The sequence below is a fragment of the Pholcus phalangioides genome, unplaced genomic scaffold, assembly GCF_987345545.1.
Source record: "Pholcus phalangioides strain wild (caught in Gottingen) unplaced genomic scaffold, Ppha-v1.0 ptg000016l_1, whole genome shotgun sequence".
Taxonomy (NCBI): Eukaryota; Metazoa; Arthropoda; class Arachnida; order Araneae; family Pholcidae; genus Pholcus; species Pholcus phalangioides.
Window position 1 is genome coordinate 11,811,730 of NW_028301609.1, and position 21,941 is coordinate 11,833,670.

The following is a 21,941-nucleotide window of genomic DNA, read 5'->3' on the forward strand; positions in this document are numbered from 1 at the left end:
CCGGATCAATTTTTGGAAGTCCCAATTATCCTCAAGCAGCAATTGGCACAGCTATGGCTTACTCCGTTTAACGAGTCACTTCGCTTATCAAGTCATATTTTTGCTCTCCCAAGAGTGACTCATTAACGAGGTTTGACTGTAATATAAAAAAAAGAAAAATAAATATAGAAGAGCAGAAATCACAGTGTAATAGATAAGGGAGAGAGATTACAGAAGGTTTCTCTTTCGCCTTCATCCTACACGCTAGCTTTCACTCTTATATGCAGAAAGTTACGTTATTTGGGGGCGGGGGGGGGATCATTAACATAACTAATTAAAAAACGGTGGGAAACAAAACATACACACACACAACTTCGGTTAATAGGGTTAAAATACAGCTAGGAAAGCTTTAAGAGGCCTCATGCATTATAACATGATGAATAGCTATGCTCTAATAGGAATACAGTCGAATCCCTTTTTAACGAACACAGTTATAGCGAAAATCTCGTTTTAACGAACACTTTTCTAATCCCTCAAATAAGTTTACATAGGAACAATGCTAGGTAACCTGCATTGATGACTTTTAATCATTTTTGATAATTTTCAAAACATAATATCAAAATAACTTTTAATAATTTAAAAAAAAATGCATTAAAAACGGATTGCGCGCATGATGAAATACCATGACATCAATGTAGTTGAATAAGAACCGATTTAAAATACATGAAACTGTTCAGTTAATGAAATGTAGCAAAAAGGTTGAGATTTCATTGTGTGTGTGTGTGACTCAATCTTATTCACATTTAACCTTGTTTCAAATTTGGAAAATTTTTTAATTCAAAATTTAATTTTGTATGAGATTGTCTCAAACTTCAGCTTCATTTCATGAATTTTTATTCAACTACATTGATGTCACGGTATTTCGTCATGCGCGCAAACTGTTTTTCTAATGAATTTTTACTTAATACTGGTATAAGATAGCTCATACAATCACGAACTTTTATAAAAAAATTTATGAATTTTTAAACTATTTACGAATTTATGCAACTTCCTGTATATTAGTGTACAGGGTGTCCTGTAATTGCTAATGCGGCTTTTATCTCATCAACTGTCCGTAATATAGTTTCGATTTGAAAAATGCTCAAAAAATACCCTGTATTAGTTTGTAGACTGAAAATACAGTGTGTAACGAAATATAGAATCTAGATTTTATACGGTCCCCTTGTCCTCTAACTTCCAATTAGGAAGTTTTTGCCATGTCTCTCCTGGAGAGGGGGGGGGGTGCACAAAGAAAATTCCAAGTTTATAAGTGGAATACTCACATTGAAAAATCGGAGGAAAGTCGGGAAAGGGCAGCGCAAATGAGGGAAAGGAGCGTCGTCCGTTACTTTTTTGCTGTTCTTTCATAACTCCAATATTTTAATTGGAATATCTTAGCAAATATTACACTTAGAAACAAGGCATTTTTCTCCATTGGCCTCAAGAGAGACAGGGAAAAAACTCTCTAATTGGAAGTTAGAAGACAAGGGGACCGCATTAAAATTTTTATTTTGTACACTGGTATTTTCACACTCAAAACTAGTACAGGATAATTTTTGAACGCCCTTTTGAGCATTTTCTTAAGTTGGAATCATACTTCTATGACTGACGGTTGATGAGGTAAAGGCCGCCTTAGCATTGACAGGACACCCTGTATACTTCGTGTATATTATGATGTGCCATTAGTGTATGTATATGTGTGAATTAAAAGAAAAAAAAAGTGAATGTCATGATTAATTAATCATCAATATAATATCACACAATAGACTTTATCACACCTTGAAATTATCTCGTAGATCCCGTTTATCCCTATCTCGGAATAAACACGTGCATCGCTAACATTCAGAAACGAATAGCGTAAGCCTGATTTTCCTCTCTTCGGAATCAATTCGAGCTGAAGAGAATGAGGAAAATATCTCATTCCAGTTTTTCCCAGACATACCCGTACAATATGTTTCCAGGAAGAAACAAGATCCCTCGGAAGTTTATCTGACCATTATGGCAAAAAAAAAAAAAAAAAAAAAAGCAGGAATCATAGAAGCTGCATCCATAAATAATAGAGATACAAACCCCAAGATAAGCTCCGTTTTTACTGGAAACTGGATATTTTCCGATTTCGGAAATGTTCCCATTCAATTTGATTATTCGTTTTTTCCTTTGAATTATGAAGAAATTCGGGATTTTTTTAGATAGAACAGGAGTAAAATATTCATTCGTTGTAACGATATTGAATTTGTTTTATCGTTTTTCCTCTAACTTAATTTATGAATAATTTATAAAAAATTGCTGTGAAAAAGTGATTTTGTGAGGGCACCTTCCACTAGTGATTTCACGTCGTATAAATCAAAGAAATAATAGTGATTATGCTCTGCAATGGTTTTTTTTGCTTAAGAGGGTTATCATACCTCTGAACATGGTGAAAAACTATGCTCTAATTGAAATGTCGTTAAAAATACTATTTAACCATTGATTTACTTGTATTTAAAATTTTTTATACATGATTGTATGTGTTTGCTATCCTATGGCAGTATAAAGTTTCACATACCTCTGATACCTAGCTTTCGGTAAATTTAAAAAAAAAATTGCATTAGGAACAGCTTGCGCTCATGATAAAATACCATGGCATCAATGTAGTTGAATAAAAATGTATTCAAAATATTGAAAACTGTTCAGTTCATGAAATGAAGCAAAAGTTTGAGACTCAATCTCATTTGAAAAATTAAATTTTAAATTTAAATTTTTTTTTTTTTGAAGTTTCAAACGATATTAGTTTTAAATAATATGGATCCAATGAAATAAATCTCAACCTTTTGCTTCATTTCATGAACTGAACAGTTTCATGTATTTTTGAATCGGTTCTTATTCACCTACATTGATGTCATGGTATTTTATCATGCGAGGAATCTTTTTTTTAATGTATTTTTGTTTAATTATCAAAAGTTATTTTGATATTTATGTTTTGAAAATTATCAAAAGTCATCAATGCAGTTGAATAAGAACTGATTCACACAAAATACATGAAACTGTTCAGTTCGTGAAATGAAGCAAAATGTTGAGATTTCTCTCATTGTGTGGCTCCATCTTATTTAAAATTAATCTCGTTTCAAGTTTCAAACATTTTCAAATTTAAAATTTAAATTTATCAGATTGAGTCTCAAACTTCAGCTTCATTTCATGAATTGAACAGTTTTTAATATTTTGAATAAATTTTTATTCAACTACATTGATGTCATGGTATTTTATCATGCGCACTACCTGTTTTTAATGTATTTTCTTTTATGAAAATTATCAGAAGTTAAGGTATCAGAGATATGTAGAACTTTATGCTCACAAGATAGCACATACAGTAAAGAACATGTATAAAAAATTTGAAATACAATTAAACCAATGGTTAAATTGCAATTTTAATGATATCTCTATTAAATTATAGCTATTCATCACGTTAAAAGGTATGAGACCCAAGCATAAACAATTGCTGGATATAATCACCATTGTTTTCGTGATTCAAGACGTGAACTCACTTGCGGAAGCCGGTCTCGCAAAATCACTTTTCCACAGTCATGTTTTGATAAACTATTCATAAATTAAATTAGAGGAATTTCAATATCGTAACAGTAATAGCGAATGAATATTTTATTCCTATTCTATCTAAAAAAAAAATCCCGAATTGCTTCATAATTCATGGGGAAAAAAATGAAATGAATGGAAACATTACCAACATCAGGAAAATATCCAATTTCCAGTAAAAACAGAGATTATCTTGGGGTTTGTATCTTTATTATTTATGGATGCAGCTGCTATGATTTCCGGGTACTTTTCCCGTAAATTGTGTGAGATAAACTTCCGACGGATTTTGGTTCTTCTGGGAGACGTGTATGGATTTATCTTTAGGGAAAAAAAATAGAATGGGATATTTCCTCAATTTTTAACTCGAATTTTCTTCAGAACAGAGAAAAATCAATTAGGCTTACGTTATTCGTCTCTGAATATTTCTGATCCTTGTTTATTCAGAGATTGGGAAAAACACGGGATCTTCGCGATGGATGTGACAAAGTCAGTTTTAATATTGTATTCATGATTGATGATTAATTTCGCGTGAGATTCAGAAAGTTTTTCTTTTAATTCACAACATATCCATGCACTAATAGCACATCGTAATATGCACGAAGTACACAGGGTGTCTTGAAAGTGCTGATGCGGCCTTTATCTCAAAAACCGTCCGTCGTAGAGGAATGATTCCAATTTAAGAAAATGTGCTCGTTTCAAAAATTACCCTTTGCCAATTTTGAGAGTGAAAATGCAGTTGCGCAAAATAGCCGATGTGGTAGCGAGGATCCGGGTTCAAACGCCGCAGTGGTGGTCTGTTGGAGTTAGTTTTCTGCGTTTCCTAACTTCGAGGCGCGAATGCGAGCAGATTTCCCCGTTAAAAAGTGTCGCCGCAGAGAGCAACGGGCCTACAGGGGGGCAGAAAGAAAATTGCAAGTTTCAAAATGGAATATTGGCATTGAAAAATGGGAGAAGAGTTGGGAAAGGACAGCGGAAATGAGTTTTACTTTTTGCTGTTCTTTCATAACTTCACTCCGATTTTTGAATTCGAATATCTTACCAAATATTGCACTTAGAAAATCGGAGCATTACAATTATTCATTCATTACACTTCACTCACTATGAGTTGAGAAACAGCTCATAGTTTAAAAAATTGATTTCAGGTGGCAGCACTACACATAAAAAGCATTACAAAGAAACAAACTTCACTATACGTACACACACATTCCAACATGTACCAATTCGTTATAAGTTCCGCAGAGAAATATGGACGAGGTGCATGTCTGGTTTAGTAGTAGTTTCCCAAAATAGAAAAGAATCTACATTTATATACGGTTCCCCCCTTGTCCCCTAACTTCCAATTAGAAAGTTTCTCCCCGGTCGCAGGTAACTTAAGCGATCCATAAATATGTCACGTTGTCATTGAAGTGATTAGGAAGTGTGCCTTCGGACTGATCTGTAACAGCTCGCAAGTCACTTAAATGATCTGAAAATGCACCGAGGAACGCTTGAGTAATCTAGAACAGTCCCGTGGGTCATTTAATTGATCTGGAAATGTGCGGTGGGGACACTTAAGTGTTCTGGAAATCTGCCGCGGACCTCTTGAAGGATCTCGAACTGTGCCACATGTTACTCAAGTGATATGTAACCATCCCGCATCGCTTAAGAGATCTTTTTTTGGCGTATATTCATCTTTATAAGACTAGCAAGAAAAGAGCCCTAAGGTGTCATCCTCATAAGCTTATGAAAAAAAATCATGTGCATCCATCTCACCCAGAAACGCATAAAACAAAACAAAATTAACGGTGAAACGCAATTATTGAAGTCACAAAAAAATATTAAAAATGAAAACAGTTGGCTACTAATCGCTTCTCGCGCTTCTTGGCGAAATCTATAATAAAAAAACTTCTTTTTTCACTGTCGGTTTTGCTTTTTTCCCTTCACACAGCTTTTCTCCGTTCTAGTTATTTCTCTTTTTTTTCCTTCTCTTTCTTCGTCTATTCTGTACTTGATCATGAATCGTTTGAATTGACGTCACTAAAACACTTCAGGGTTGCGGTATTTTCAAATTCATTCTTGGCCTCTATTGGTGTTCAAAATATCAATATTTCCATTTTTTTGAGTGATCTTATATATAAATGTGAAAGTATGTATGCTCTTTATACAAATCTACAGTTTTAGACCGATCGTCGCCAGATTTTGCATATATACCAAACAGGTCCGGGATTGAACCGTAGGCTACTTTAAAACTTCGTCAGAGCTGGGCAAATGCCCGAAATGGGCAAAAAACTGTCGGGCAACAATGGTTTTGGGGGCCTCAACAATTACTTTCGGAACGTTTACTTTGGTTACCGTGGTTTCCAACAATGCGTTTCAGACGTGAATATATGCCTTTACAATGGTTTGTCACATCTTTAACACTGTCATCATAACAGTTTATTCCTTTATAACGGTTTGTCACTTTTCCAATTTAATTGCAGAAAACCCGGGAAGCGCCGGGTATTTCTGCTAGTCTATAATAATTCCGAGTGATTTTTTTGTATTTTTCTGCATATTTCAATGAATACAATCAGTAGTAATTTTTTCGAAACTTTTCGATAGTCACCTTGGGACACTTTCACGTAAAGTCTGAGGAGGACACGGACCACATCAGATGACTCCAAGGGCCACATTTGGCGCACGGGCCATGGGCTGAATTCACCATAATGCAATAAATTTCTACGGAAAACAGCACCCAAGGGACACTTTCGACGCGTAATTAAATTACTTATGATTAAGGGGGTTTCTCTTTTTTCAGCAGTTAGTCGAAAGAATTTACATCGTGCCACGGAAGATGGATCGATTTATGACCCACATGGAACCATAAAACAAAACCAACGGACGAGCGCCGCATCCAAACAATAAAAAAGAGAAAAGGTAAAGGGTCGCACGAAACCAGGAAACACAAGGATGCGAAAGTCGTGAAACCAAAATTATAACGGCCATTAAATGAAGGGCGCGGTCAGTCGTCGGCGGTCATTTCTACCTTCGCGTCAAGGCCAAATTACAACGACAACAGAAACACTGACCGGCCGACCAGCGGTAAATCCGCTAATCCTCAACGCGTAATGCATTCCTCTTATTCCCCCCCCCCCCCACACTCCCATGTTCGTGTGCAATATTATTATTAATACATGTGATAAATATTAAAATCGTTTTTATTTCGAGGAAAATTACCATTTTTCATGAATATCTTGGGAGTTTTCTTACGGTTTGTATCGATCTTTTTCTTGACAGAAAATCCTTGGTTTGAATCTTAAGCTGGCCTACGCACGTAACTGCAAGCTTAAAACATGTACATGTCTAGTCTTTTTTGTACAAGCATGATTGAACTTCTGTGAGAGAACTTGGCGAGAAAATTTTGATTGTAAAAGTGGATTAAATATTGAATGAATTTTTATTAATTCATACTGGTACAAGCCGCGATTGCGCAAGGGAAACAGAAGGTGTCTGCCATGCAGATAGCTTGCTCAAGCTTGAACCAGTCTTCATTCCTCTCGGTGAATTCTGCTTGGTGTTGGCATTATTTGTTGGCGTTTTTTCTTCCGTATATAACATACACCCTCAACTATTATCTCGCGGGCTCTCAGAGTCGTCTAATGTGGCCCGTGGCATCGAACTTTATTTTGTGAGAACGAACCAGTTAGCATATTTCCAGACCATTTAAGTGATATGCAGTGTAGTGTGTCCCGTGGCATATTCTCAGATCATTCAAGGCGCATTTATAGATCCCTCAAGCGGAGCCGCAGATTTTTTTCTTCTAGATCACAAAAGTGACCCTAGACGTATACTTACAGATCATTTGAGTGACCTGTGGCAAAATTCCAGATCACGTGAGTGGCCCGAGGCACAGTTCCAAAGCATATAATCCACCCATGACACAGTACTTAAATCATCCGCAGCATATACTCTTGAGTGACGCGCGACACAGTTCCAGTTCACTCAAAGGACCCGCGGGACATTTACAGATCACTTAAGTAACTTATGGCGCTACAGGTTTCAACTTTCAATCCCGTTTTTTTTTTTCTTTACTGCTGAACTCTATCGCATGCGTCAAGTGGCGTGCCTTTTTTCTGTCTTCACCTATACGGCTAAACCTTTCAATTCAGATGCCGATGCAACTGTCGCAGTGGAAGCAATTTCCACATTTTAATGTGAAAATATGTGATGGAAAATTGCTCGATAAAAGACGGAATATATAGACGAAATCACTCTCAAAATTGCTCAACTTCGGAATAAATTAAAAATTAAATCAAGTCGTTCGTCAACTTTTTACCCGAATATAGTCGAGTCAAAGAAATTAAGAAAACTGTATACTTCTATTTTGCTAAGTCGTAATCTCACACGTATTTAAATAATTTTTTTCGTTCAGAATTATAGTCAGCGCAGCATTATTTTTCTCAAGTGTTTATTCATACACCAAAGCACTTAATTCCGTGGTAATAGAAGTAAAAAACTTGAAATTTCCAAATTAAATAATTTTTCATAATAAAAAGTAGCAGAATATGATAGCCCAAGATGATCAGATTTAAAATATTTTCGCACACAAATCCGAATATCAAAAGAAAATTATTAATATGTTGTTTCAATCAATTTTTAAACTTGAAATACCGTGCTTTCGATAGTCAGTAACAGAAAATTTCTCTAGAAGAGAATTTCTTGTACGCTCATCCCTAAACTCGGCGTGCTGCTACTCGAAAGGTTGGTCCTGCGTACGCTTCTGGTTGCAGCTCTAATAATATTAATGAAAATAAAATCTGCATAAAAGTGTACGGTTTTTAAGAAAATAGCGAAGATTATTATTGCGCTGAAGGGCACAGCCTGTTCCTCATAAATTCGGGCCCTGTGCAAACATTAATCTTTTCCCTCACCCCCCCCCCCCCATATATAACGTTCTTTTTTTTTTAGGCAACTTTTTTCCAGTTGCAAGCACAATGCTTGTTCCTATCATCAAAAAGGGTGCATCCTTATCAAGTTTGGCATACGATTGCTTGAAATCAGGATGATTTTAATCGTTGAATGTGATTTGTACAAAGTGTTCAAATCGGGACGTTAATCAAGTATTCGCAAACATGAAATCGGACACGAGCATCAAGCACTTTGAAAGCACCACAGTGCCCGCGAGCAGCAGGTTGAATATGTCTGCTACAGATTACAATTATGTAAAAAGTTTACATAATTACTCTCAAATTAAATTCCACGTTTGGAAATATTCTACGGAAAGGAAGGTTAAAAAAAATAAAGGAAATCCAAATTTGTGGGCCTCCTAAAATTGCAAGGACGAAGGGCACTTGCCCCCGTTTGCCCATGCAAGAAACGGGCACTGGTAAAGGGGTCTTGCATCCGGTCAGGGGGATCCTCCAACAGTTGACTAAGTATTATTCGGATGCCTCCACGAAATGTTTAGAAAAATGTGGAGTCAAGAGTTTCAACAGCACGGTGGACCTCCGATGAAAGTGATATTCGGAGGGCGTACCAATTTTATATACTTTGAAAAATCATACCATCAGATCTTGTTATCATAAACAGCCCTCCAACACATCTGGTTAAAGTTCTCACGCCGTGTCTGGATTGCCCCATGCATTGAGGTGGTCCCGCGAAGAGCTCGTGAATTATTTTATAGTTACACAGCAAACCTCCGTAACGCGAGCTCTTCGCAAAAAAATGAAAAAAAGAAATCGACCAGCATTTTAACATGAAATTCTACCAAAAAAATTATTTTCAAGACAATCATTTAATTTATAATTTTACAATTATAATTACCGTTAATTTTAATTTACCTTCAATAATATCACGTAATGCACTACGTGACCTGAAGTCTTCAAAAGAATCAAAGTTTTTTTTTGTTGACATCATAAAAATCTAGAAAAACTTATGAAAACAACACTGAATCTTCACGAAAAGGAAAGGGAAATTGAACGAAAATCCAAACCTGGTGGAGCAGAAGGAAAAGGAATGCCTCTTAAAAAATGGCCGCCTTTCAACAAGTTTGAGTCACGCCTGAGGGATTTACGACACGCTTGATGACAGGTGTGCCAGTGGAAAGCGCATTGACGCAGAAAAAACGCACCAGTGTAGACATAGCTAATCAAATCTAACAGAATCTAAGTACAAACTGGTTCTTGCGGTACCGTGTATATACTGTCGAAAAAGAAGATCGTTCAAGTTTCTACAAAAAACATTGAACCTGCTTGTCAAGCTTGCAGTTACTAGTGTAGCTTTCTTTGTGTAGTTTGTGTATGTCGCCATCATTCAATTTCCAATATTTTATGATATCATTGCGTGATTTTCTTTTCTTCAAACTCTAGATAAATAAACAGACAACCGACCGACCACCAAGATGAATGAAACTTTCCAACCTCACGTGGGGCTCGAGACGTATCTCCCGTGGGCAGCTTTGGATCCGAACTTCACCAGTTACCCGGAGTCAAACGGTTCCCACGCTACGGAAGACTTCGTGTCCCAGCAGCAAGCCCTGCCCTACCACGGTGAGCAGCTGAAGATCTACCGGACCCACTACAGCACCGTGCACGGTTACTTCAGCCTCGCCGTGTGTCTATTCGGCATCACTGCCAACGTCCTCAACATCATCGTCCTGACGAGGAAGGGTATGTTGTCGCCTACCAACGCCATTCTCACTGGTCTCGCAGTCGCCGATATGCTAGTCATGTTCTCCTACGTTCCGTTCGCCATCCACAACTACGTACGTAAGGACTTGGCCGAGCACGAGAAGTACTCGTACCGCTGGGCGATCTTCACTTTGTTCCACGCTAATTTCACTGTTGTGAGTCACACGATATCGATATGGTTGACGGTCACCGTCGCTATATGGAGGTTCATGACCGTTTGCTATCCTGGCCCATCTATCCGTTGGAGAGGGCTGGCGCAAGCCCGGACGGCCATAGTGTCGACGTATGTGAGCTGCATAGTGTTCTGCGTACCATTCTACCTGTCGTTCAGCGTCCAAGAGATGGACGACGACGGGATCGTGACCTACAAAGTGGATTTCAGTGAACTAGCTAGGGACAATGACGGGATGCTGGAGAAGACTACATTCTGGCTGTTCAGCGTAGTCACGAAGCTGGTACCGTGTTTGGCACTTACTATCCTCAGCTTCGGTCTGATCAGGGTGCTGTACGAAGCCAGTCTGAGACGGCAGCGACTTAAGGTGGGACTCGACGGTGAGAATTCCCACGACCGGACCACAAAGATGCTTCTAGTCGTGCTGCTTCTTTTCCTCGTGACGGAGTTTCCGACCGGGATATTGGCGCTTCTGAGCGGACTCTTCGGCAGGGAATTCTTCGATAATGTCTATTCCAACTTCGGCGAAACCATGGACATATTAGCGCTAGTCAACAGCGCCGTGAATTTCATCATCTACTGCTCGATGAGCCGGCAGTTCCGTGACACATTCACTTACCTATTCGTGCCGAAATTTAACGGCAAATGGGTTACAGTCCCTACCACGGAACCGACGCAAACCTTAGCGACAGCTTGCGTATGAAGAAGCGCTTTCGCATCGAAGAACATTCTCGAAGATTTTTGAAACGTCGTTGCTTTTGTTTTTTGTCCAACATCCTGTTGGAAAAATCATCGTTCTGAGATCCCTAATACAGTCGAACTCGGTTATAACGTCAATAACTAGCAGTTTCGACGTATTCCCGCAGAGAATAATGTTAACGAATCTTGCTTATAACGTCAATTGAAACGCTACGACTTCGGATATAACGACAAATTTTTTTTCACACTTATTCCCTATTATTTATCATAACCATGTTGATAATATGATAGGCATTTCGTAATTCTGTCCTCCTTCACTATTTTTTTTAAAAAACCTCTTCTTTTACAAACGGAGCTTACTTCAATTCATAACCCTTACTAATGAATGAACCCCGAGAATGAAGATAATTTGCATAATTGTTTTCGGGAAACCATTGTGATAATTATGATTATAAATATCAATATGAATCTCACATATTTGCCATCTTTAACGCATTGGCCCAACCTGACGCATCTCGGCAGGAGCCTCAGGTACAGAAAGGGTACCATCAAAATGATATCTGATCAAATTTTCCACAGTGTAAATTGGGTAGCAAGTATTTCTGGGCAGATAGGGGACTCCCCAAAAAAATTACTTTGCCCGGGGACCTGTGATACTGTTAAGATGTCTCCGGCAATGTTCAACACTGTTTTTTCTCGTGAGAAATGCATTTTAAGTCCCTGCATACTTGCTGTAGCACCGCATTTCTCGCCAAGAGTTCATCATAAGGTAATATTTGGTGATTTGACAGAGAATTGGTACCATTTTTCCCGTATTTATGATCTCAATTTACCGTGTTTTTCCCAATCAAATATGGTCACTCCAATTATGATAAAACTACTTAATCTCATTAACACTATTTGATTGCATATAAAGGTCTTGAAAACACCAACCTTGGTTATAGCGAAAACAATTCGAGGACCCTTCGATGCCGTTATAACCGAGTTTGACTGCAATTAATCATCGTCATCATCATCGGAGCTGCTGCTGTGACAAGTCAGTACTGAGCTTTTTTTTGACTTCCGAGAAAGAACAGAAATGTATTTTTCAAAAGGAACCGGAACATAGATTGTGCAATCATTCATCTCTTGGATTGCAGAGAATAAAAATCTCCCGAAACTTTGTTCCTGCTCAATTGTGATCATGAAGAAATGGACCAAAGAAACATATCCTGAAAACCTCCTCCGAGTGATTTTATCTACGCGTTTCATGAAGGATTATTTTGGTTGAAAAAAAGAGTTTTTGGTACCAAAAAACTGGTAATCACAAGTGTCGGATTCGTGCTGAAAATCTTGGCAATGAAAACATTGATTTTTTAATTAGGTGTTTGTGTGTACCAGAACGAAAAGTCAAAGCATCCTAAATAATTGTTTTGATGCATGTGAGTGTCTCGTATTGTTCGGATTTGCTATGTACCTATGTAAATATCACATGCCTGGTAATGTGACGAACTTTCAAAATCAATTTCCACAATAGATGTCAAGAACTTTTGCATGACTTTCACTGAACGCATGTGCAACATATATAAATATATATATATATACAGCGTCAAAGTCTATATCAGTAACCTGTGAAATAAAACTTGCCGTGTCTATCATGTGCACCAGCAGCTGATTAGGGGCTCAATCGGCTGCTAGTCGTGATTCGCATGAAACACGAGTGCACACGGTTTGCACACTTGAACGATTTCTGATTCCTTCAGAAAAAGAAAATGACTATTTCATTGGTTTTACACATGAAAAACATGTTTCAAATATAGATTGGACGAGTGGTCCTGGACACACATTTTAAAAGTTAATAAAAATCAACGAATTGACATAAAAACGTTCGGGTTTGGACTAAAATACTTGTCATAGCCTAGAGAAAATGTGCTCAACTGGTTGCAGGCCACTTCATTGCTTTGAAAATGGACCACGTAAGTGATTTGAATATGTGCAGCGGGACGATAGGTGATCTGGGGATGTTCCGCGGGTCACTTGAATGATCTGTGAATAAGCCGCGGATTACTTGAGTGATCTGTGAATGAGCCGCGGGTCACTTGGGGTAGTATTCACCGATGGTTTAAACCATAGTCAATTTTTTGATAAGAGATCAACACGGATATATTGGTTAAATTCAGGTTTTTAACCAATCTATGTTGATCTCTTATCCAAAAATGGTGACTAAAGTTTAAACCATGTCGGTGAATACAGCCCTTAATGCTGTGAAACTGTACGGAGTGACAGTTTCACCATCCTGCGAGTGACTTAAGTGATTTGGAAATGTGCCGCAAACCACTTGAGTGATGAGGAACTGCACTACGGGTCACAAATGCTCTGCAACTGTGCTGCAGGTTATTCAAGTGATCTCTGTAGATATAAAACAGCAGATCACGTGATTGATCTGGAAATGCGCCACGGGTCACTCACGTGATCTGGCTATAAGCTGCTTAGTTAAAATAAAAGTGCGAATTTCACTCACAGCTAGTGCTGTAGAACGAAAAACTCGAGAGACATAACATAAAATTCAACACAAGTAGTGTATAATTAATTTTTGAGACAATTATTTTTACATAAAACTACTATATTTCAAAATGTTGAAGGCCCGCCCCCGTTCACCCGTTTAGATGTAGCCCGAGCTAAAAAGAGCGCTCATATTGGAATGTGAATGTTTTATGTAAAGCAAATCGTCAGAGACTTTAATTCTGCACTGTTGTGTTGCAGTTTATGTGTTATGTCAATTTTTTTCGGTTTTACAGCGCCACCTGTGAGAGAAATTTGAAATTTTCTTAATTTATCAGAGAAAAAAATTCTAGTTCATAATAAGTATTTCAGTGAAAACCCATACGTTTTTATGTCAATTGGTTGATTTGATATTAATTTTTCAAATGTATTCCAGGACATTTCATTCACCCTGTATGTCATGACCAACGACACAATGCGAAAATTAACTCATGGGTCAATGATTGACATACGTCATCTGTAGTTCTGAAGCCGAATCTTCGATGGATGAAATATCGACAAGAATATGTCATCCAATGAATCTACTTTCGTGAATTGTTCATCAAGTTATCATCATTGATAAGAACTCATACCAAATATCAGTGATTTCTGTGCCATGTTAGAATACTAAGATTGGACATGTGTGTGTGTGTGTGATTCATGCGGCCTAAAGCCAGTCATGTTTGGTTTTTCCGACACCACCTATCAGAAATCAGTCCAAACAAAAACCATAAATTCACAATAGGTGGTTCGTGCTATAACAGACGTGGCATCGCGTGGGGACCTGGTATTTTTCACCAAACTATTTCACCAAAACTAAGTTTTTGATGCTGAATTGCACAAAACCTTCAAGGAAACTTATGATGATGGATCATTAAGAAGAAAACTGACATTTCCAAGGATCATTATTGGATCCATAGTACAAGAATCTCAACCGAAATCTTTCCGTCAGTGTGAATTCTACAATCAATATCTCTTCAGAACAAACACTCTCAACAATTAATCAGGAGCGGAGATTCGAATAAAAAACAATCAGGATTTCTGACACTAGGACTAATAAACAAGGAGGACGTGAAAACCAATCAACTAGACACTTAAATGAACTGGCAGAGCTACTAATGACTCGGATATCGATATCCAAAATTGTACATGGATTCAGTGCCTGCATGTTATCAAGAGCTATTGTATATAAAAAATTCAGTGTATGTATATATACAACAGCGTGTCCCTTAAAGACCGTTTGAACTCAGTGGAACAAGAATCCTCCCTCCGATGACGTTTCATAATAATTCCAAGGTGATGCGCCCTTCCGACTGATAACGCATAATGCTCTTAGCTGCTACGCCACCGAGGGTCTTACAAAATTAGTACAGCACCAATAGCCTGTTTCGACATATCGTAGACACTAGGGCTCCTTAAGACCAAAGGCACTACTTATTTTACTTTACCACACACCAACTCACACAAGTCATATCGCATTACGGCAATTTACTACCAATCGAGTAGGGTCATAAATGAAGGCGCCATCTATCAGTGGTCGCCTCGGGTTCGTTTAAGAGAAAAAATTAGTTGTCCTCGTGCTATCTTCAGGATTGAATGAAACCCAAGCTGATTTGTCTGCCATCTTTGACCGAAGCGTGAAGTCAGTATTATCACTATAGCTAATCGGTACTCCCTATCCTGTTTGTTTGTTGCTTTCTTTTTGTCTAACGATTAAACGTCGCTTTGAACCAAAAAACTGGTTTCGCCACTCCAAAATAAAGTACGATGAGTCCGCCACATTTCTAGGCTCTACCGCCTGATAATGCTGCTTACTCCTTAGACGCATATAGTCGAGTTCTTGGTTTCTCTAGCTCCCTTAAATAACGTTGAATCCTTCGACATGCATAGACACCTTCTGATATTCTACCGCCTGCTAATGCCACTTACTCACACAACGTGTGTATAGTGATACTCGGTACCCACTTATTCCTACGACGCATACAGACACGTTTCCGATGTTTTTTCCTCTACCACCTGTTCACTCAACGCTCACTCCTACGACGAGCATAAACAAGTTTTTAACAAACAAGCGTGGGTGGTTTTGGGAAAACAAAATTTTTCAATAGATTTTACTAGATTTTTTTATAGATTAGATAACACTTTACATATCTGGTGATAAATCTGCCAATATATTGGGGCGAAGGTAGCACGTAATAATAAGGTAACATCACTCTACTCGACGAAGAAAAGGCGCCAAATCTTGAAAAAAAAAAACTGAACTTGGCTTCTAACACACGGGATTGAATATTTCAGTTTATTTTCAATTAGCGCAAACCTTTTTTTTTGGGATGCTTGGCACATAACTGCCAGTAGTGTCACAAAACTTCAAAACGATATAACTCCGTTAATAGCCGCCCGATCCTATAACGGAAAACACCTTTCCATATTAGTTTTCACAAGGAATCACGCGTGTAATTATCGGGCGATCGATAGTTACTTCTACTGGATGTATCCAGAGAGAACACAGGTTTCACACATTCGTCGCCTACGCGAGCGGATTAGTAGCGTAGTGATGTTGAGTAGTAGGTACCGATTGGTAGGCCATTGTTTCGGATTCCGTCCTCTGGATATGATGTCATAAATATTCTTCCCATTCGGAAACCATTTGTCGGAGAGAAAAAAAAAAAGTACGGTTCTTCTCAGACCCTTATCATCCACCTTGGAACGAAAACTCTCATTCCTAAGTGTTTATGTGGTCTTTACGGGACACCCTTTGTATTTATACGTAATCGTTGATGTTTACCTGTTAATGCCAAAGCCCGAATCATTTCAGAAAATCGGACTTTGGCCGAAACTCTTGGCCAATTCGCGAACTGACCGCATTTCGGGCTTCGGCAGTAACATGTCGATACTTAAATTATTCATTTAAAATGAGAAAAAAAAATCCTCTTATTCTTATAATTTTTTCCCAAATAAAAATTCATATTTTTCAAAAAAATAATATATTAATATAATTAATAAAGACAAAGTATTTTAAAAAAACAAATACTTCATTATATTTTTCGGTAGGAAATCGCATTAAAATATTAATAGTCCTCTGTTGAAATTGAAAAATTTCTAAGAATTGTTTCGTAAGAATTTCATCGGGGAAAGAAAAACTGGAATTAGATAACACACAGTGTTCAATACATAAACAGCGGGAAAAAAAAATTCTATTAATCCGCACACACTAGTGTAAAAAAAGAAAAGTAAATTCTTATAAAAGAATTTAATTTTGAATGCACTTACGTTAAGCTTCTTATCGATTCTTTTCTTTTAAATGTTTTCTTGGAATTATATGAAACTAATTAATTCTTTTCCTTCGAATTGAGATTTTTAATCTGGAGGTAAAGGAATAATTTTAGTTATAATGATCTTTTTACCCCCTTTTAATGTGTCTTCTTTTAATTGAAAAAGAATCGAATTTCATCAATTTTTTTTTTATTGGAAATTATATGAAATTTCTTTATTAATTAATTAATTACAATTATATATATAATAATTGATAATCAGAGATGACGTTGATCTATTGCAGGGTGCATAGCCTTTTCAGTTCGCGGGCCATATACGCGGTATTTCTGCCGCCTGTATGTACCATAAGACCCGTATTTCACGGGAGATATCGGTAATTTGAACCGAATCAACGTTTATTATGAAATGTCCCGTTTTTTCATAAATTTTCAGAGGCTTATTTGATTTTTTTTTTTTTTTTTTTTTTGGTGAATTACATGCTTCTCCATTGAGACGTCGTAGCCCCTGTATTTCCTGCAAAAGTGAATTTTCAGCAAGTTAAGAAATAAATGTCAACTTCAACAGCTATTGACAATTTTGCTCTAATTGGCAACTTAACTTGCCTTTGACAATTTGCTTGGCTGTAATTCGCAGCTTTACTTACGCTGGACAATTTTTTGTCAGTAACTGAGAAAGCTTTACTAGTTTTTTGACAATTTTTTGCGATAACTAGTGTTATTCCGTAAGGGTTCCAATTGCCGTGTTTTTATGAAGGATCACAAAACTCGCCATCACCTTCGCATGCCTTTGACAATTTTTTAGCGATGAATGGCAGCATTATTTGCCTTTGACAATACTTTTTGTTTTAATTGACAACTTTACTTTCCTCTGACAATGTTTTGGTTGTAACTGACAACTCTGCTTGCCCTTGACAATTTTTAGCTATAACTAACGATATCTCGTAAAGACTCCCCGTGTTTGCATGAAGGAAATATAGTCAGCCTAGATATTTACCGTTTGAAACTTTTTTACCGGGACACATTTTGCCCGTGGAACGAAGGTTGTGCATCCCTGAGATTTATTGGATTTTGTTTTTGGAATGCATATATTATTGTTTTTAATGAAATATCTCAAAATTAGATATGGTGATATTTGTGACATTTCCGAAATACATTGTAAGCATGAAATAAATTGACATATTCAAACCGATTGATTGACACCCAAAGTTTGATCACATACTATTCTGCATTTTTAAAAAGTTCAAATTCCTGCGATAGAGGGTGCTTTGTCGCAGTCTGATATATGTTCTGATCCAGATTTACCCTGAGACCTTATTTTTTTCCTGAGAAGTAACAGTTATAGGTCCCGAGACATGTCCTGCTATGGCCGTTAAATACCGTGACATGCTCCAAAACTTATTGGTACCACAACTGTAGCAAAGACAGACTAAACTACAAGGTTGCGCCTACTCCCTCATCCCACCTAAAGGTTTTTTGGCACCATCACGGTTTCAATCAAGTAGGTCGCCAGTGCGACACTTAAGCCCCGTTTACATGGGAAATTAAAAATACGGCTTCCTTAACTCCGCAATAGGGAAAAATCGCAAAGGATTATGGGAAAGGGGGTATGCATAGTAAAAATCCACGTAGAAGAGGGTACAAATATTCCCTCCCCTTTCCCTACGAGCGAAAAAAAGTCGTTAAGCAGGTGCAGAGCTCCCAGTTTTACTGCAATATTGCACATATAAACGGGACTATAAAGTGTATAATTAATGTTTCTTCCGATTTGCGTTGCATGAACCTGCCAAATTTCTACATGAGCTCCTTTTCTACCTCGAGCTACCCCAGAACGGGTTAAAGGGTGCTCATATTGAAATGTGCAGTTTTATGTAACGCTAATCGGAATAAACATTAAGTATGCAATAAAGGAAAAAAAAATTATGGATATTAATGACAAGGTGAACTCGGAAAGTAAAGTCTACTGGTCTCTGCGGAGAATCGGCCAAGCGCGCTATCCGTATAAATCACCGGAGACACTACCTTTCCTTCCTTATTCATGGTCTGTGACGTGACGCGCTGAAGAAGAGGCTCAGTAGCCTCCCTTAATTGCAGCAAATACTCCCCAGGTGGCGGCAGTAGTGAGTGGTAAGATTTTGATTTCAGACAAACAGAATTTAATTTTTCTCGTCGCTGCCCAGCGACTTACAGACTGCCCTTGCTAATTATGAAGGGGGACAAGTTTGTGTTAATGTGAAGTGCTTGTAAGGATTTTGATTTCTAATTTGAATCTTAATTAATCAATATTTTTGATTTGATTGTAAATCAATCACTTTTTTTTATTATAAATAAATATATGTTTTTTTTTTTATTCCGAACCAATCAATTTTTTATTTGATTCTAAATTAAAAACATTTCACTGTCGCTACTGCTGCCATCTAGTGCGCATTTGTTTAATTTAAGATTAGGAGTTAAGAGGATTTACTGAGCCAATCAGCACGTCACGCCAAAGAGCGTAAATAACGAAGGGATGGTCGTGTCTCCTGTGGGGTATAAGGATATTGTTATTCCCCGGTTGGCTCATTCCCAGTGGAGACCAATTGACTTTTCTTCAACTCAACATAATATCCAGAAAAAACTCTTTCCTTCATACAATTAAGCTGAAGAAATAAAATCAAAATTCATATTAATCATAAAAATTCAATCTTTATATCTCAAAATGTGTTATCAGACTTTTTGTGCTGCAGCGTCATCTGTGAGTGAAATTTTAAACTTTTTTCTATTATTCAATTGAAGAAAAAAAAACTTGATAGGTCTTTTAGTGTGAACCAAAAAAACTTATCAATTGAATCAGTCTTTACAATTTCTTTTAAAATGTTTCATGATTTTTTCGTCCAGCATGTATTGTTTGAAACATCAAAAAAACATTTTTAGTGATTTTTTTTAAAATTGTATAAGACGTTACAGTCGGCCCCCCGTATTCGCGGGGGTTACGTTCCGGGGGTGACCGCGAATACGGGAAATCTGCGAATAACCGAAACCATAGTTTTCTTCTTGTATATCTCGTTTATTGAACATCATGGGAAAGAGCAGGGTGACGCAGAGGATAGAACGAAATGTAAAAGAGGGTGCAGCGATTGTTGGCGGTGTTTTCTGAAAGAACATTGTGTTTTCTGTTTGCCGTTTCTTCTTCATATCATCATGTTGGAATATGATGACAAGGCTTCCTCTACCAATTTTTCTAAATGTGAAGAGCGTACCATATGGGGATCTGTGCTATGAAAATAATCCATTGCTGATTTGAACGTGCGAAGCCTTTCCGCTATGTTACTCATGGTGAACCTGTCTTCTACTTCTTTATCTTGATCTTCACCTGGTACCGCTTCAGTTTCAGGAGCAGTCAACCTGCATTAATTCCTCCTCGGTCAACACCTCTGAATTGCTATTAATTTAGCTGTTCGACTTCCTCTATATCCATATCATTGAACCCTTCTCCACCCACCTGTTTCGCTAACGTGACAATGTCTTTTACAGTCTCTTCAATTTACTCTGTAGAAGTGGTTGTATTCTTTATTTTTGTGGCAGAAGATTAATCCAACCCCAGAGGACTGTTTCTTTCTTGGGGGCTGCCACGGCTCTGGTGATGACAGTAATGTCATTAGCGAGCCATTCTAAATATGCACAACTAAAATTTTGTAAACAAGACACATGAATGACGATTTTTGAGAGTTGAAAAAAAAATTCCAATAAAGGAAAAAAACCGCGAATATGGAACCCGCGAATACGGGGGGCCGACTGTATATCATACATCGGGAAAACCCTACATTTTATATTTGTAGCGAATTTTAATTGATTCAGTTACATGTTAAGTTAATTCTTGATCAATTACAATTACCTAAATAATGGTTCCGAATAGAAAATTTTGATCGCAACATGGATGTGCGTCTCACAGCACGATCCTCTTTTTCTCCATCTCTACAAATTCTTTAAATAAAGTATGAAAAAATGGATATACTATTTTTTTTCTGTCGCATGATTCTCATGTAATGAACTGCACTTACGTTGATTATATTAAAAAACACAATTTTTTTTGTCTTGTACTTTCTTTTTCTTTAGATTTACGAAAAATGTACCTCCACGCAATTCACCGATTGGAAAATTTACCAACCAAAAAATAACCGCTTTAAAAATTCATCGATTAATCAATTCGTCACCAGTGAGTGAGTGACGGAGTCATTGAGCAGGTGAGTGAGTGATCGAATGAGATGGTGGATGAACTAACAAATAAGCTACTGAGTGAGCGACCCACTCGATCATTTTCTCACTCGCTCACGCACTCACTCAAATCGATGATTTTCTCACTCATGCACTCACTCAAATCGATGATTTTCTCACTCACGCGCTCACTGAAATCGATCATTTGCTCACTCACCAACTCCCTCACTCGCTCATTTCCTCGCCTGCTCACTCATCAATTCTCTTATCTCACCAACTTCTTCACTCATCTGCTCACGCACCAACTTGATTATTTGTTCACCTGCTCAGGGCTGAGTAAAACGGGGACCCTGAATTTTATTGATGAATTTTATTTATTCTGAAATTTTTTTTTCATTGAATATGTATTGATTGTGATGAATTCTGAAATTTGATTCTCCTAAATTAATAAAATTTATGTTTATTTTTTAATTATTTAACATGATTTTTTTTTTCAATTTCGAAATTATCCCTCTCGCTCGCTCACTTACTCATTTGCTCACCTGCTCATCCCCTGACTCACTTGATCTATCATTCAATTGCATACTTGCTCGCTCACTGGCTCATTCACTCACCACGTTATTTTGTCGATGAATTTTCATGTCGGCGAACTGCGTGTCGGCGAATTGTTGTCGATGAATTTTCCTCTTACACATTTTTAACGAATATAACCGGAGGAAATGTGACAACGCCAGGGTTTATTCATCCGTTTTTATGATTCGTATGGATATTGAATGGTGAATTTCGTAAAGTTGTGAATCCTGGTGTCTAATGCACGCGCATGTTGGCGGTTGCAAACGATTCGTCTGTGTATAT

General features: G+C 37.5%; 1 protein-coding gene across 1 annotated transcript in view; it reads left to right on the forward strand.

The window, feature by feature from the left end:
* The window catches only part of LOC149075050 (G protein-coupled receptor dmsr-1-like), a 115,179-nt gene extending 94,232 nt beyond the window's left edge, over positions 1-20,947 (forward strand). The window contains exon 2 of the mRNA XM_089245602.1: positions 9,912-20,947. Coding sequence (XP_089101728.1) covers positions 9,944-11,107 — 1,164 coding nt within the window. The 5' untranslated portion in view covers positions 9,912-9,943 and the 3' untranslated portion in view covers positions 11,108-20,947. The remainder of the gene's footprint in view (positions 1-9,911) is intronic.
* Positions 20,948-21,941: the final 994 nt, after the last annotated feature.